At 41.3% G+C, this 16,927-nt stretch overlaps 1 protein-coding gene across 4 annotated transcripts in view; it reads right to left on the reverse strand.

Moving 5' to 3' along the window:
• The window catches only part of ASRGL1 (asparaginase and isoaspartyl peptidase 1), a 107,576-nt gene that overhangs the window by 11,110 nt on the left and 79,539 nt on the right, over window positions 1-16,927 (reverse strand). For all 4 annotated transcript variants that reach the window (XM_089681344.1, XM_089681343.1, XM_089681346.1 and 1 more), the window contains exons 3-6: window positions 14,566-14,708; window positions 7,360-7,502; window positions 3,408-3,526; window positions 2,113-2,223 (exon numbers count right to left, since the gene is read on the reverse strand). In XM_089681344.1, coding sequence (XP_089537470.1) covers window positions 2,113-2,223; window positions 3,408-3,526; window positions 7,360-7,502; window positions 14,566-14,708 — 516 coding nt within the window. The remainder of the gene's footprint in view (window positions 1-2,112; window positions 2,224-3,407; window positions 3,527-7,359; window positions 7,503-14,565; window positions 14,709-16,927) is intronic.

The following is a 16,927-nucleotide window of genomic DNA, read 5'->3' on the forward strand; positions in this document are numbered from 1 at the left end:
TACAAAAATGGAGCATATGTCTGTTTGCATCTGTTTACATTTGTTTACATTCGTTTTTCATCCGTTCTGGGTTTTTTTTGTTTTTTTTTTAACGGAAGAAAAATAGGGTTTTCTTCCATTAAAAAAAAACAGATGTTAACGGATGTGGACACAAACAGATGTAAACGGATGACCATCTGTTTACATGCACTAGTTCATACAAAATATATGGTTTTCCGGTTTTCATCCGTAAAGGGACAGATGAAAAACGGACACACGAAACACCCGTGTGAAAGAGCCCATAGATGCTTTTTGCATGATTTTTGGTTTATAACTGAAAACAAATAAGTGTAATATATCTGTTAATGTGTTGATAAGCACTATACCATTTAATTTTTAACAAGTATATGTTTAATCACTTGCCTACCGGGTACTTTCACCACCTTCGTGCCGAGGCCAATTTTCAGCTTTCCGTTGCACTTTGAATGACAATTGCACAGTCATGCAACACTGCACCCATATGAAATTGTTATAATTTTTTTTCACACAAATAGAGCTTTCTTTTGGTGGTATTTAATCGCCAGTGGGGTTTTTATTTTTTGCACTGTAAACAAAAAAAGAGCAAAATATTTGAAAAAAAAAAGTTTTTTTTTCTATTATAAAATTTTGCAAACAGGTAATTTTTCTCCTTCACTGATGTGCATTGATGAGGCTGCACTGATAGGCAGCACTGATGGGTACTGGTAGGCAGAACTAATGGGCACTAATGTGGCGGCACTGATAGGTAGCACTGATGGGCACTGGTAAGGCAGCGCTGATGAGCTGGCACTGGTGGGCATAGATGAGGAGGCACGGATGATGCACTGATATGCAACAATGATGGGCACTGATAGGAGGTACTGAGGGGCGGCACTGACTGACAGCGCCGACTGGCGGCACTGCTGGACAGGACTGACAGGTGCCCTGATTATCAGTGCAGATCTCCCGTCACATTTGCCGGTTATCTGTAGTACTTTCCTCATGCTGTGACAGTGTAAGGAAAGTGTTGCCGATAACTGGCAACTGTATTTACTTTGTGATCTGTTGTGTCAAAAGGTGGCTGTGATTGGCCTTTTAACTCATCACGTAATCAGCTGTGTCCATAGGAAGTCCCATGGATGCCCTCCCAGAACTGTACAACCGCGCTATAGCCGTCTTTTAGCTATAGCGCGGTTGGGAAGTGGTTAAAGGATAAATTCACCTGTTTTAATATGTTAACCTGTAAAAATAATTTATTTACCTGCAAAACGATGTGCATGTCCTTGGAGGGGCAAGTAGTTAAAGCAAAATTGGAACAAATTACTTTGTTTCATTTGTAAAAAAAATTGCTTTGTACTAAAATCATAATTTAGTGTTATTTTAAATCTACAATAACACTATTTATTTTCAAACTAACACTGGTCAAATAAAGAAAAAAAATCCTTTTCTTAGTTTTGTTACATTTTACTGTCTACATATTGTGGTAAAAAATTTATTTTTGCAAGACAATATCACCAAAAGACAGCCTTGTTTGCTCTTTGCCCTTAAAAAACAAATTATTGTCAAATAAACATCTCCATAGCCAAATTATAAAAAGTGATCTGGCCCATAGGGGGTAAAAAGGTGTGACAGGGGAAGTGGTAAACATACAACAGTGAGGCTGAATTACTAAAACTGGAGAGTGCAAAGTCTGGTGCAGCTCTGCATAGAAACCAATCATCTTCCAGGTTTCATAGTCAAAGTTTAATTGAACAAGCTGAAGTTAAAAGCTGATTGGCTACCATGCATAGCTGCACTAGATTTTGCACTCTCCAGTTTATCAACTCCAGTGTAATTTTTATTTTCTTGACATATTCTTTTGAAAAGAGTAGAGAGTGCTGCAGAGTAAACACTCATTTCCAATCCAAAATATCTGAGTTATTGCATACTTCTTCTCTTTGTACTGTTATCCAGCAGTTAAAAGTGTCTAACCTTGGGTAACCATGATGAGCAGCATGGTATATCTATGCACTAGAACAGATGATATATTACTCCAATAATGTCAATATAACAACTTCCCTTTTCGAAAATCACTATGGTTACAAGACCTGAAACAAAGTTTTATAGATAATTTACCTTGCTCCATATAATGCAGGATAAGTCTGGCTAGTGTTACTTTCATAATGCTTTCCCCAACTCCTGTAGTAGAAACTGCACCAACATTGTTATCTGCATAGCCCCCGCTACCTGAAAGAAACATACAGAACATAAAACAACCAGTAAAAGGATTAAAGAATAGTGAAATCATAAAAAAGGGTGTATGTTTTAAAGTGACTGTAAAGCTACATTTTTAATAAAACAAACATGTTATACTTACCTTCTCTGTGCAATGATATTGCACAGAGCAGCCCCTTACCTCCTCTTCATGGGTCCCCTGCCACTTCTCTGAGTACCCTCATAGCAAACCTGGGGGCACACATGCAGGCGCACTCCCAATCTAGGCTTTGGGCATCCATACATACAAAGGTGACTTGTAACAGGATTTGACTGACAGCAGCAGGAGATAATGGCTCCCACTGCTCTCACTAAAGAAAGGACAACAGGGCTGTTGGTGGGGACAGCGAGTGGTGTCAGGTAAGTGTTTAGGGGGGAGGCATAGACATTAGAAGGTTTTTACCTTAATGCAGAGAATGTATTAAGGTAAAAAAAAAAAAAAACTTTTGCCTTGGAAACACTTTAGATCCAAGCAAATCTCCCTGTCACCACCAGCATCTTTAGTATTTGATATACTCAAATATCTTAAGTGATTTTCAAGGATTTTTTTTCTAAAATGCCAAACATTTTATGTTTACCTGCTCTATGCAATGGTTTGCACAGAGTAGCCCCAAACCATCTCTTCTGGGGTCCCCTAATGGCACTCTTGGCTCCTCATCTGCTATGTGTGCCTCCATAGCAAGCCGCTTGCTATGGGGGCACACCTGCGGACTCGATCCAGAGCCGAGCTGTGTGCGTCTTTAAACACCCATAGTGTGGCTCAGACCAGTCTTCCACTTTCTGCTCACAATATTTGATTGATAGCAGCAGGAGCCAAATGATTCCAGCTGCTGCTTCTGTGAACAAAGAGAAAGGAGAGAGCTGCTGCAGATGGGAACATTGCAGGATTGAGATTGGGCTTAGGTAAGTGTTGTAGGAATGATGATTGCAAAAAAAGCATTAAGCTATATACCAATGAAGTAGAGAAACCAGAAGTCAGCTGTACAGCTGTGAAACAGATTACACAAAATAAATGTCTAAAAACAATTACCTTTGATTATACGATTTAGGATTGAATCTCTTATAATGCAAGTAAAAGGCCAAATGCACGCACAGCTTTACTGTCTTTTGCTGACTGTGAGGCAAGTTCAGAAATAAGTCATGAGGTTTTCTCTCACCTATACATGGTGTATCTCCAACACGTCCAACCATTTTATTACTGACTCCACCAGTAGAGGTCGCACAAGCCACATTTCCTTGGCTGTCAACAGCCACAGCCCCAACAGTCCCTGTACCTCTACAAATAAAGAAACAAAATCTCAGTGTAGTGCAGTAAGCAGTTATGTAAATCCTGCCAGACTAAAAGTTTTTTTTTTGCTTGCCAACTTTATTTTGTGTACAAGTTAGCTTCTGCCACTGTGTCCTAAGCTCACTGAACACTCCTGTGTATTAGAACCAGTACCCACTGAGAGCAGCTGTCTGTACAGTTTTGACTTCTATACATCGGGACTAATTTATTAAAGGAGTTGAGAATGTTCAAACAAAAAAAGAGTGAAGATCCACATTAATTATCCAAACATATGTAAAACAAATTCTTGTCTATTTCATCCCTCCATGATTAGATAATTGAAATGAATCTCCTCTCAATTTTTGTGTGAACATTTTTAAATCCTTTAGTAAATCAGCTTCCCTGTGTCTGGTAGTTTAGAAGGACTTCGTTGAAAATAAAATGTTTAAAGAGGAGAAAAATCACACAGCTCCCTAGTTTTATCTAAACTTAGGAGGTTATGATTTCCAGATTTTGTAGCTATTTCTGGCATTAGTGAGCAACCAGATTTCATATAGTTATTTTTTTTTTTCAAAACTGTAGAATACTGCACTGACAAAGAAGTGAGTTTAAGTCAAGCCATACGGTAAATAAGAATCATGCACATCTGACTGCTAGCTGCAGTGACAGCCAATAAAAATGTTTTGTTTTTTTTTATTGGGCAATAACAACCCATAATAGCACATAAAATGTCACTGCATTACGCCTAGCATTTTATCAAATTCCATGTCCAGTCATACAGCAGTAGCACATCCAAAGTGAGTTTGGGTAGCTGAGCCCTACATTATAATACTGAAAGATCATGTGAAAAATAAAAAATGATAGTGCTATCACCCCTAAAAAAATAAAAATAAGCAGATAAAAATTAAAAACTAACTGATCAAAAACTAAGTGCAATATCAATTCATCTAATAAAAAACAAATTTGTCACTATTACCAAAAAACAATAAAATAAATGCATATAATTACACAGAATGTCCAATGCAGAATAAATAAACAATCCACAACCAACAAAGCCACCCTACATGGCCCCCAGCTACATCACTAACCTAGTCTCAAAATAACTTATTGTTCTCTTCGTTCCTCTCAAGACTTCTTACTCTCTAGCTCCCTCCCATACTTACTTCCAGGACTTTTCCTGGGTCTCTCCCATCCTATGGTACTCTTTACCCCAATCTGTTCAACTATCTCAAAGTTATTACTTTTTGTATCACTTGACACTCTCTCATTATTATTATTATACAAGATTTATATAGCGCCAGCAGTTTGCTCAGCGGTTTACAATATAACGGGAGACAATACAGTTCAATACAAGAGGGTTAGGAGGGCCCTGCTCCTTGGAGCTTACAATCTAAGAGCAATCTCCTAGATTTTAAGCCCTAATGAGCAGGGCCCTCTAATTCCTACTGTATTGAATTGTATTATAACTGTATTGTCTGCCCTCATGTTGTAAAGCGCTGCGTAAACTGTTGGTGCTATATAAATCCTGTATAATAATAATCATCGTCCAAAGTGTCCAGTGCATAAGTAGAATCACAAATTCAAAACGTCATGTGCATATATAAGCTTTTTTGTAGAAAGGTGCTTGTGTTCAATAGTCCACCAACCCTTTATATACACTTGAATACACCTCCAAATATGACCACAGTCACCATGTACAAGTTAACAACTCACCAGAGGTATGCCATTATCAGCATTAAAACACCAACCCATAGGATCTCTCCCTCTCCCCAGGCAGAAATGTGTTATTTAGTCTCTCAGCACAAGCTCTGATTCCACATTAGCGTCCAAAGGATCACTCAATCTTCCCAAGAATGCCTCACTGTGTATTCCAAGTGCCCATAGCACAGCCCAAATGAGGAAGCAAAAAGAAATCTCCATCATGTAAACCCCTCTATTTTATTAGTAAAAACATAAAATATTCCACTCATATAACATCATGTCGCAGCTAACACTAGAAAGCAGAAATGAGTAGAAAGTTATCCTCTATCATGCTGCATTCATATGTCCCTTTTATATGTGATTGGATTGCAGTTTTATATAATATAAAGTGTCTCTTATAGGCTAGGCACAGCAGAAGTACTGTAAAACGAATAATTTTGTAAGCGTAAAGGATATTTAAACCCAATAATTAAAAATGTAATGTATTGCGGCTTAACAGTCCTTAGATTGGTGGCTGCATTAGTGTCCATCTTTCAGGTTAAAGTGTTACTAAACCCACAACAGTAAAATGAGTCTATATATCAAGTGAAGAATGCTTGTTATACTCACTGTGGAACCTAAGGGGTAAATCCTCTGAATTGTGTTAAAAGGCTGTTTCATCCTGTTCTCTCTGATCCTCCCCTTTTTCTCCTGTCCCCAATCCATCTTCTGATAGTACAGAGCTCTAGGAGTCACTCTGTACATGCTCAGTTTAGTGTGTATTGCTAGAGTTTTTTTTCTTTGGAAGGATGCATGTGATCAGCACAGGGCCAACAATTACTGTCTAGACCAGAGGTCCTCACACTATGGCCCCCGGGATGCATACGGTCCACCAAAGCCATTTATCCAGCCCACCAGGCCAGCCGGAAAAAAAAAAAAGGCCCTGATTTCACCTACTGCAGCCAGAGAAGCAATAGGAGAGGAGGAAAGCACATAAGGCCCCAGGTACAGTGTATTGCAGTGTCCATGTGTTACAGTGTGCAGTGTATCAGAGTACAGTCTGTTACAGAGTACAGTGCATTGCGGTGTCCATATGTTACAGTGTACAGTGCATTGCGGTGTCCATATGTTACAGAGTACAGTGCATTGCAGTGTCCAGTGTGTTACAAGGTACAGTGCATTGTGGTGTCCATGCGTTACAGTGTACAGTGTATTGCAGTGTCCATGTGTTACAGTGTATCAGAGTACAGTCTGTTACAGAGTACAGTGCATAGCGGTGTCCATATGTTACAATGTACAGTGCATTGCGGTGTCCATATGTTACAGTGTACAGTGCATGGCGGTGCCAAGTGCATTACAGTGTTCAGCGCATTGTGGTGTCCAGTGCATTACAGTGTACAGTGCATTGCGGTGCGAAGTATGTTACAGAGTACAGTGCATTGTGGTGTCCAGTGTGTTACAGTGTAGAATGCATTGCGGTGCCATGTGAGTTACAGAGTACTGTGCATTGCGGTGCCAAGTGCGTTACAAAGTACAGTGCAATGTGGTGTCCAGTGCGTTACAGTGCATTGCGGTGCCAAGTGCATTACAGTGTACAGTGCATGGCGGTGCCAAGTGCGTTACAGAGTACTGTGCATTGCGCTGTCCAGTGCGTTACAGAGTACAGTGCATTGCGGTGCCAAGTATGTTACAGAGTACAGTGCATTGCGGTGCCAAGTGCATTACAGTGTACAGTGCATTGCGGTGCCAAGTGCATTACAGTGTACAGTGCATTGCGGTGCCAAGTGCATTACAGAGTTACACTTTCATATATATACAGGGGTTAGACAAATATCTGATTGAGTGATTTTTGGATGAAGAGTGGTATCAGATTCCATTATCCACTATCCAGGACTAATATTTGTCAATTCCCAGGAGAATTTAGGCCGTCTTGGTTGCCAAAGGCTGTCCAGCACCATATTTAGTAATTACGTTTATTTTTCCATAACTTTGTCCAACCCCTGTAGAGAGATACATATACACATACACACACAATATGAAAGATGGAATTTGACTAGGTTCTATGCGCAACACTTTAGCTTTTATTTCCTAACAAAAATTCTGAATTTCATACAAGAATGAACTGATTACAAAAAATATATTACACTGGGCTTACAACTGACTTTGGAATTGAACCAGATTTTAGATTTTTCTTCCATCTTTCTCTTGAGCGCTCAGTGATGAGTTCTTCACCAGGAATTTCTGGGATGCCTTGCGACTTAGCAAACAGCGATGCCCCTTTACATGTTAAAAGCAGGTGATCAGTCTTCGAAAATAGAGAGTGAAAAGGAATTAGAGGAATAAAAACTAGACATGAACAGAAATGACATTCAATAAAATACCCTGTCTTTAATTTTTTTAAAAGATAATTTCTGACTTTGCGACTGATTACCACAGATCACTGACAAAAAAAACAACAACATTAATTTGTATTTTCTGTTAAATACAAACGTATAAGGATACATTTAAATGATGAAATGTGCATACACATGGTATTTGGAGATGGCATGTCTGCTTGCTAAAAGATACACTGCTTAAAACACGATTTCAAGCTTTCATGCTATTTACAGACCTTTGTGATAAGAGTAAATATAGTTTGATTGCATTAATTGTGCCTGGAGGATTCAAATGTCAGTTTGCAAACTGACCACTAGATGTCACCATTTTTTGTAAAATGCTGCACACAGTTGCTTTAAACTGCATACAAGTATTAGTAGAAATAATGTGCCAACAACATTCATTTTTAATAGGTGAAAAGAATTAGTGTGTATGACAACAATGAATCAAAAGTAGCATAAAAAGAGGGATAACAACTTGTTAGATACTACTATAACATGGCATATTTTAGCTTGTATTGATAATCCAGAATATCCTCAGACCCATTAATGAATTTTTAGGTGCTAATTCTTAAGTGCAGTATTCCACAACAACCATTAACTCTGCCGAGAGCAGGCCAGCACTATGATACAGATAGTTGGGTTATTGCACTTATTATCACTGAAAAACAAGATCTCTCAGATATCTGCTCTGTAGTGTTTGTTGTGTTGTCACCTCTCATATTCCTTTTGTGGTTTAGATGCCAATGATAGTTTACCTAGACTTCTAAAAGATAGGTAGGGTGTCAAAGGCCACAGAAGATACTTTGACAACCACAAACATTCCCTAAGAAGCCTGAATGGGAAAGAGATCATCCTACATAAAAGAAGGGTACCTAAAGCTCTTAAGATTAAAAGGGTTGAAAAGATTTTGAAGAACCTGTGTCACCAGCAATACACACAGTCAGGTAGATAGAGTCCAAAAGTCATGCACTGATCTGAAACCACTAAAACATATCCCAGAAGTATAAATGAACTGAAACAGTTTTGTACAGAAATCAGGAATAGGTTAAAATACCACTTAAGGAAGAACTAAACCCTCCTATCCTTTTCAGCCAAGACAGCTGCCATCTTGGCCTCTGTTTGATCTTCAACTGCCATGATGCTGCACATGTGATCAGTTATGACACCAGCTATTTGATAGTTTGGTTGAGAGCACAAGCAAAATGTGACTGTTTGAAAGTGTTAAATCAATAGGCTTATTTCCGGTTTAACTGCTGCATGGGTGTGTTCAGCTGATACAACATCTTGCCAATAGAAGAGGCTGCACCAATTATAAAAGTATATAGGTGTGCATACACTCTTTTCATTAATAATATGAAAGAGAATGGCAAAGCAACAGGTTTGCGTTAAGGCCCCCTCCCATGCTGCACATACTCAGGTTCCTTTGCTCTTTGCTGGGAATGAGGAAAGGAAGCCCTGGTTCCTCTTCAAATCATAATGGTAATAAAAATCACCCAAACAGACCTGATCAAAAGTTTACATCCCCTGGAATGTTTGGCCTGGGTACAGACACACAAGGTGACACACAGGGGGTAAAATTAAAATTTAAGGTTAATTTCCCACATCTGTGGCTTTTTAAATTGCAATTAGTGGCTGTGTGCAAATACTCAATGAGTTTGTTAGCTCTCACATGGATGCACTGAGCAGGCTAGATACTGAGCCATGGAGAGCAGAATAGGACTGTCAAAAGACCTACACAACAAGGCAATGGAATGTTATAAAGGAAAGGATATAAAATGACATCCAAAGCCTTGAATATGCCAGTCAGTACTGTTCAATCACCTATTAACAAGTGGAACATTTGGGGATCTCTTGATAACAAGCTAAGGTCAGGTAGACCAAAAAAGATTGCAGCCACAACTGCCAAAAGAATTGTTCGGGATACAGAAAAAAAAACCCACAGGTAACCTTAGGAGAAATACAGGCTATTCTAGAAAAAAGATGGTTTGGTTGTTTCAAGGAGCACAATATGATGATACTTGAAATATGAGCTGCATGGCTGAGTTGCCAGAAAGAAGCCTTTGGTACACCAATGCCACAAAAAAGCCCAGTTACAATATGCCTGACACCAGCTTGACACTCCCCACTGCTTCTGACACATTCTAATCTGGAAGGATAAGACCAAAATAGAGTTTTATGGTCACACCCTTAAGCACTATGGGGTCACTTCACTAAAAGTTATCATATGCGATATGAAGGTCACGTGATCCATTTTTTGTAAATATTGTATGAGATAATAAAAGTCAATTCATCAAAGTAAAATATGAAACGTTAGATAAATACCAAACATTTGTTAAAATAGTGAGATAAATACTGCAAAAAATCATGAGATAAAGTCAATTCACTAAAAAAAAAAAAAACACACACATTCATTATTTAACACCTGGTATTTGCTGGAGGTATTTTAGAAATGTACAAAACAATAAGAACTCTGCACTGGCCAGGAAGTAATACATATACAATGTATCAGTGTGAAAATGTTCTCCTCTGAGCTCAGGAATAAAAATAAATTGTAACATTTCATCAGAGGGAGAGCACACTAGAATGTTTTCATAGTTTCACAATATTTCTGTGTGCCTTCTGTGAAAAAAATGTAAAAATAACACAGAATTTAAGCGCTAAATAAAGCAAAACAAATATTTAAACGCATTTGGTAAATAATGCATTTTTTTAATGAATTGAATACTTTTGAGATAAATACCACATGAGTTTAACTCCAAAATTAATGCGGTATTTATCTTAGTGAAATGACCCCTATGACTGGATGTCGCTCCACTTCCTTAAACTGAACCTCTCCAAAACCGAGTTTCTGGTCTTCCCCCCAGCCCGGACACCACCCCCCATTGACTTCTCCATCATGTCCAACAACGCCACCATCAAACCCACCCCGCAGGCCAGAGTACTTGGTGTCATTCTGGACTCCAACCTATCCTTCCAGCCCCAAGTCCAATCTTTAACAAACTCGTGCAGACTCCACCTCCGCAACATCACCAAAATCCGCACGTTCCTAACCCCAGAAACCACTAAACAGCTCATCCACTCCCACATCATATCACGACTCCATTACTGCAACTCCCTCCTTACTGGCCTGCCTCGCCACAGGCTATCCCCGCTTCAGTCGATCCTGAATACGGCTGCCAGACTCATTCACCTTTCCAACCGCTCCATTTCCGCCACCCCCCTCTGCCAATCCCTCCACTGGCTTCCGATTGCCCAACGGATCAAATTTAAAATCCTAACACTGACGTACAAGGCCGTACGCCATACTGCCTCGAACTACATCACTGACCTAATATCCAAGTACCACCCTCCTCCCATGCCCGCCTCCAGGACTTCTCCAGGGTGTCACCTATCCTCTGGAACTCCCTGCCCCAACCCATCAGATTATCACCTACTCTCCTCTCCTTTAGGCGCTCCCTGAAAACCCACCTCTTCAGGGAAGCCTACCCCACCCCCTGCTAACTTGCCAACCTCCTCCACTCTTCCTACCACCCCATCCCCCACAGCTATCTCCTCCTGTGCCGCCATCCCCTCCCTCCTAGATTGTAAGCTCGAAAGAGCAGGGCCCTCGATCCCCTCATGTTTTGCATTGTATTGTTGTTGTTCTGTCACATGTTCTGTCCCCCTTTGTAATGTACAGCGCTGAGCAAACTATTGGCGTTTTATAAATACTGTATAATAATAAATAATAATAATAATAATATGTTTGGTGCGGCAAGAATACCATCTCCAATGTGAAGCATAGTGGTGGCTCACTGATTTTCAGGGTGTATGAGGTCTAAATGCACAGTGAATCTTGTGAAAATTGATGGCAAGATGAACACAGCATGTTATCGGAAAATACTGGCAGAGAATTTTCATTCTTCTGCATGAAAGCTGTGCACGGGATGCTCTTGGTCTTTCAAGCATGACAATGGGTACAATTCACTAAAGCTTATCGCATGACTTAAGTCAGTCACATGACCACATATCGCAAGTGATACTGAAAATGTCAATTCAATTCAGCACAAGGCTAAGTTGACCCTCCAGTGGTTACAGCAGAAAAAGGTGAAGGTTCTGGAGAGGCCATAACAGTCTCCTGATCTTAATATCATTGAGCCACTCTGGGGAGATCTCAAACATGCGGTTCATGCAAGACGACTAAAGATTTTGCATGGCCTGGAGGCATTTTTCCAAGACAAATGAGCAGGTATACCACCTGCAAGAAAAATTAATCCTGCACTATGGTATGTAGATCAATATAATACATAGCTGCCAGCACTACAATTATATCCCAAAGGGATATAACCTTAGCACCCCTAACCACACGCAGCATTAGACCCCAACCGCTTCAACCCTGGCAGAACGACCACACAAAAAATCTTAAATGACGCAGTCGTGCGCTGGAGCGATTATGGCGCAAAACCAGATCCCCTCGAGCGGTCTCCCTCTACAAATCCACCTTCCTCACCTACACCTCCTCCCTCCACGCCGCCAAACAAGCCTACTTCGTAACCCTCATCAACACCCTCTCCACCTGTCCTCGCCGGCTCTTCTCCACTTTCAACTCCCTACTCTCTCCCCCCCCACCTCCACCCAGTACCTTACTCACCGCCCATGAGATTGCCAATCACTTCCAAACAAGATCGACGCAATCCATAAGGACATCGCCAATGCTCAATCTACCTCCCCACCTAGCCTCCCTCCCACTATAACCCCTTCAACTCTCCCCTCCTCTGACCTCACAACTGCCCTGCCCCCCACCATACCTAACATCCCGCACACTATAACCTCCCCAACACCCCGCACCTTCAGCCTTGCTACCACTGAGGAGGTCACTAAGGTCTTCTCAGAAGCTCGCCTCACCACTTGCCCCCTCGACCCTGTCCCCACACAACTCCTCCAGTCACCCTCCTCCTCCATCCTACGCTCCCTCACCCACATCTTCAATCTCTCCCTCTCTACTGGCGCATTCCCCTCACCTGGACCCCACCGACCTGAACAACCTTAGACCCATCTCCCAGCTGCCATTTACATCCAAGCTCCTTGAGCGCTTAGTCTACAATCGCCTAAGCTCCCAGCTCACTGACAACAACCTCCTCGATCCACTATAGTCTGGCTTCCTTCCCCTACACTCCACTGAAACCGTCCTACTCAAAATCACTAATGACCTGCTAACCGCCAAAGCTAATGGCCACTACTCAGTCCTCCTACTCCTTGACCTCTCCGCGGCCTTCAACACAGTTGACCACCCCCTACTCCTCAATAAACTACACTCCCTTGGCATCAGAGACTCCGCTCTCTCCTGGCTCTCCTCCTATCTATCCCAACGCTCCTTCAGCGTTACCTATAACGCTACCATCTTCCCTCTCTCCCCCTCTCTGTTGGGGTCCCCCAAGGCTCTGTCCTTGGGCCCCTTCTCTTCTCCATCTACACCTCCTCCCTCGGCAAACTGATACACTCCCACGGCTTCAACTATCACCCTGTACGCTGATGACATGCAAATTTACCTCTCCACCCCTCACCTCAACCCCTTCAGTCTCCGCCCGTATCACCCACCTACTGAACGACTTATCAGACTAGATGTCGCTCCATTTCCTCAAATTGAACCTTTCCAAAACCGAGCTCCTAATTTTCCCCCCAGCCTGTGCCCTCCCACCCCCATCCTCTCCATCACGACCCACAACGCTACCATCAGTCCCACCCCACAAGCCAAAGTCCTAGGTGTCACTCTGGACTTAAACCTGTCCTTCCAACCCCATGTCCAATCGCTGGCAAACTCATGCAGGCTCCACCTCTGCAACATCTCCAAAATACGTACGTTCCTAACCCCAGACACTACTAAACAACTCGTTCACTCCCTTATTATCTCACATCTGGACTACTGCAACTCCCTTCTCACCAGCCTACCCCAACACAGGCTATCTCTGCTTCAGTCTATCCTTAACTCAGCGGCCAGACTCATCCACCTTACCAACCGCTCCGATTCTGCCACCCCCCCCCTCTGTCATTCCCTCCACTGGCTTCCGATTGCCCAATGCATTAAATTCAAACTAATAACATTGACATACAAAGCCATTCATAACGCTGCCCCAAACTACCCAATACCCAAACACCACCCAACCCGTAGTCTTTGCTCCTCACAAGACCTCCTACTTTCTAGCTCCCTGGTCTCCTCCTCCCACGCCCAACTGCAGGACTTCTCCAGGACTTCCCCCCCATCCTCTGGAACTCACTACCCCAATCCATCAGACTGTCACCTACCCTCCTCACCTTTAGGCGCACCCTGAAAACCCATCTCTTCAGGGAAGCCTACCCCACTCTCACCTAACAGCCGATCTCCTCCACTCCTCCTACCACTCCATCCCCCACAGCCACTTCCTCCTGTACCACTATCCCCTCCCTCCTAGATTGTAAGCTCGAAAGAGCAGGGCCCTTAAACCCCTTGTGTATTATTTTGTTACTGTATTGTCTCATGTACTGTCCCCCACTATAATGTACAGTGCTGAGCAAACCTTTTGGCGCTATATAAATATCAAAATCCATATCAGATTCGAAGGGCTTGGTTTGGATGGGAGGGGAGACCCCACGCCATTTATTTATTTTTTTAATTGCCGGCAATTATTTTACATTCAGCTGTCAGTGGGGAACCCCGCTAACAGCTGAAACATTAACACATGGTTGTCGCTACTAAAATACCACATGACTTGATAAAATAACTCATGCTGTATTTTAGTAACGTTTACATTTTTCTGACCTCCGGAACGGATTAATTGGTTTTCAATGCATTCCTATGGGAAACCGCGTTTCGGTTTACAAATTTTTCACTATATAAAAAGTCCTGCAGAATTAAATTTGTAAACCGAGGTATGCCTGTATTTTGATAATGCTATCCATGCTAGTGATTTGGGAAAGATAAGTACACAGCTTAGCCAGATTTGCCGTACAACCATGACATTTTTGTTAAAGTACCTTTTCCATTACAAGGCGAGCAAGTTTTACTGGGTTAGCAATACATTTGACTGCAGAGACAGCTCCCGAGGATAAATCCTTGCCATCCATGATAATAGCATCCATCTCAACTTCTCCATCTTCATTCAAAACAGATCCATGGCCTAAGGAAACAATTACAAAGGTTAACACACAAAAGACTGACTTTGGTATTATGCTCATCAGAGAGGAAATCATCTCTGTCATCACTTTTAAAATCTATAGCAAGTATAAGCACTAGATGTACAACTATTACTATTCTATAAGTTAACGTATGACAGCTGTTTTTTTTTTTTTTTTAATTTAATACAGGTATCTTTATAGTGACATCAATTTGTGTAGCACTTCACAAAAATATTATACATTCGCATCAGTCCCTGCCCTCAAGGAGCTTACAATCAAAGGTCCCCAACTCCCATGCTTGCAGACACATACACTAGGGCCAATTTCGACAGGAGCCAACCAACCTACCAGCATGTCTTTGAAGTGAGGGATCAAAGCAAAGTCCTTGGAGAAAACCCACGCAAGCACAGGGAGAACTCCATGCGGGTAGTGCTGTGGTTGAGATTTGAACCGATGACCCTAATGCTCCTAGTGCAAACCACTCAGCCACTTTTTTTTAAATGGCAGCATTAAGACCTACCCCTATGGTACTCTTCAGTAGTAATGCTGCTGCAACACGCACACTGCCTGCAAACTTGCAGTCCCTGCTTTATTTCCGCTAAGGTGGTCAGGTTTATAGCTATCAATGGAACCCCTGCTTCATTTCAAAAAATAGGTCATGATCAGAAGTGTGTGAGCAGCAGAAAAACAGTGGGGAGAGAGGAATTTTTGCAGCAGTGTTGCCAGTGAAGGACACTGCAGATATCACATAGCAGGAACAAGCATTCTAAACTCTGAGTTACATGCATTTCTGCCTGTTGCACATAGGGCAGCCCATTCACTTCAATGGGCTGCTGTATGCACGTTTGTCACTCAAAAGAAAATGTATATTATATAGGGCGTGCTTGTTAGAGCCCAACCTCTGTAGGATAAAAGTGCCAAATGGATGGATGTATGGATGGATGGATGGGAGCAGTAACACTGAGGCAGCTCTTCTTAGAGTGGAAGCAAGACTCTAATGCAGTAACATGAAAAAGAGGAAGTGCAGTATTGACAATTAGTAAACAATAGATAAATTGCACTTACAAGATAAATAGTTAAAAAGACTCATCGTGCGGTGTAATAAGATCCAGGTGGAACATCCAGCCCTCCAGCAGCAAACTGTCTATAGGATCAGGAAGTAGAGCCCAGGATGTGCCTGTGCATCAAAATGAGGCTTGGAGAGCAGAGTCAGATATAGGAGGTGAAGGGGGCGGTAATGCATTTCGGAACATGCTCAGGAGGCTCCTCCTTCAGACCCTAAAGATGCTATTTTTCACTTTTGGGCAACAAGTTTGAAAATTTGGCAACAACTGCAGAAAATTTGCTCCACATTTGGGGTTCCATTAAGAATAACACCCAAACGCATCACACATTTTTCCACAATTTGAAATTGTGGGCAGGATCACAGCGATTTTGTTAGCAATTTCAAATCACCAAGTGTGAACAGGGCCTCAAACTTAGACGATATGTCCTAAAAACCTATACATTTTTAAGGTGCCTTTCCAACATTCAACAGCTTTCCCCATGACGCTGCTTTGCCGCCACTATTATAGGCAATTATCTGCTGTCAAAATGACAGCAGCAAATTTTTTTTCCCTTACGTAGCCGCAGTCCAAATGCAGTCACTGCAGTAAACTGACACTTGCAGATAGTCTGCAAGTGTCACTGAGTAACAATGTATTGCTATATTTTATTTATCCTTTCATTCATATGTAGTTTAAAGGTGTGACTTTTCATCTGCATATGACACCAGTTAAAGAAGCCTTACCAGTAAACAAAAACTTTTTTTAATTTAAAGGTATTTCTATGCAACCCTTTTATTAACTCCTCATCTCCTTAGCCATTATTTCACTGCAGATTTTTTTTTTTACCAATTAAATTTTTGTCGTTTGTTATTTCTTTGTCAGCGCCTTTTTCCATTTGCAATAACTTTGCCATTCTTTGTATCACAGACATCATTTTAGTGTAATTTTAAATTGTGGCAAAATAATTAATACAATGTAAACTTTTTCCAGTAAATGTTTTTATTTTTTTAAACCAACACTGACCTACTATTTATTCTTCAGAAACACCACAACACAAAAAACAAAAAACGGAATGTCCCAAACAATTTTCACAATACGAAGTGTATGTCAGTGCTGATTTTTAAATGGAATTGCAGTCTTTTTTTTTTTTTTCTTCACTATAGCTCACAACATTA

The sequence above is a fragment of the Staurois parvus genome, unplaced genomic scaffold (genome assembly GCF_062004578.1).
Source record: "Staurois parvus isolate SC_StPar_1 unplaced genomic scaffold, SC_StPar_1.0 ptg000264l, whole genome shotgun sequence".
In the NCBI taxonomy this organism is placed as follows: domain Eukaryota; kingdom Metazoa; phylum Chordata; class Amphibia; order Anura; family Ranidae; genus Staurois; species Staurois parvus.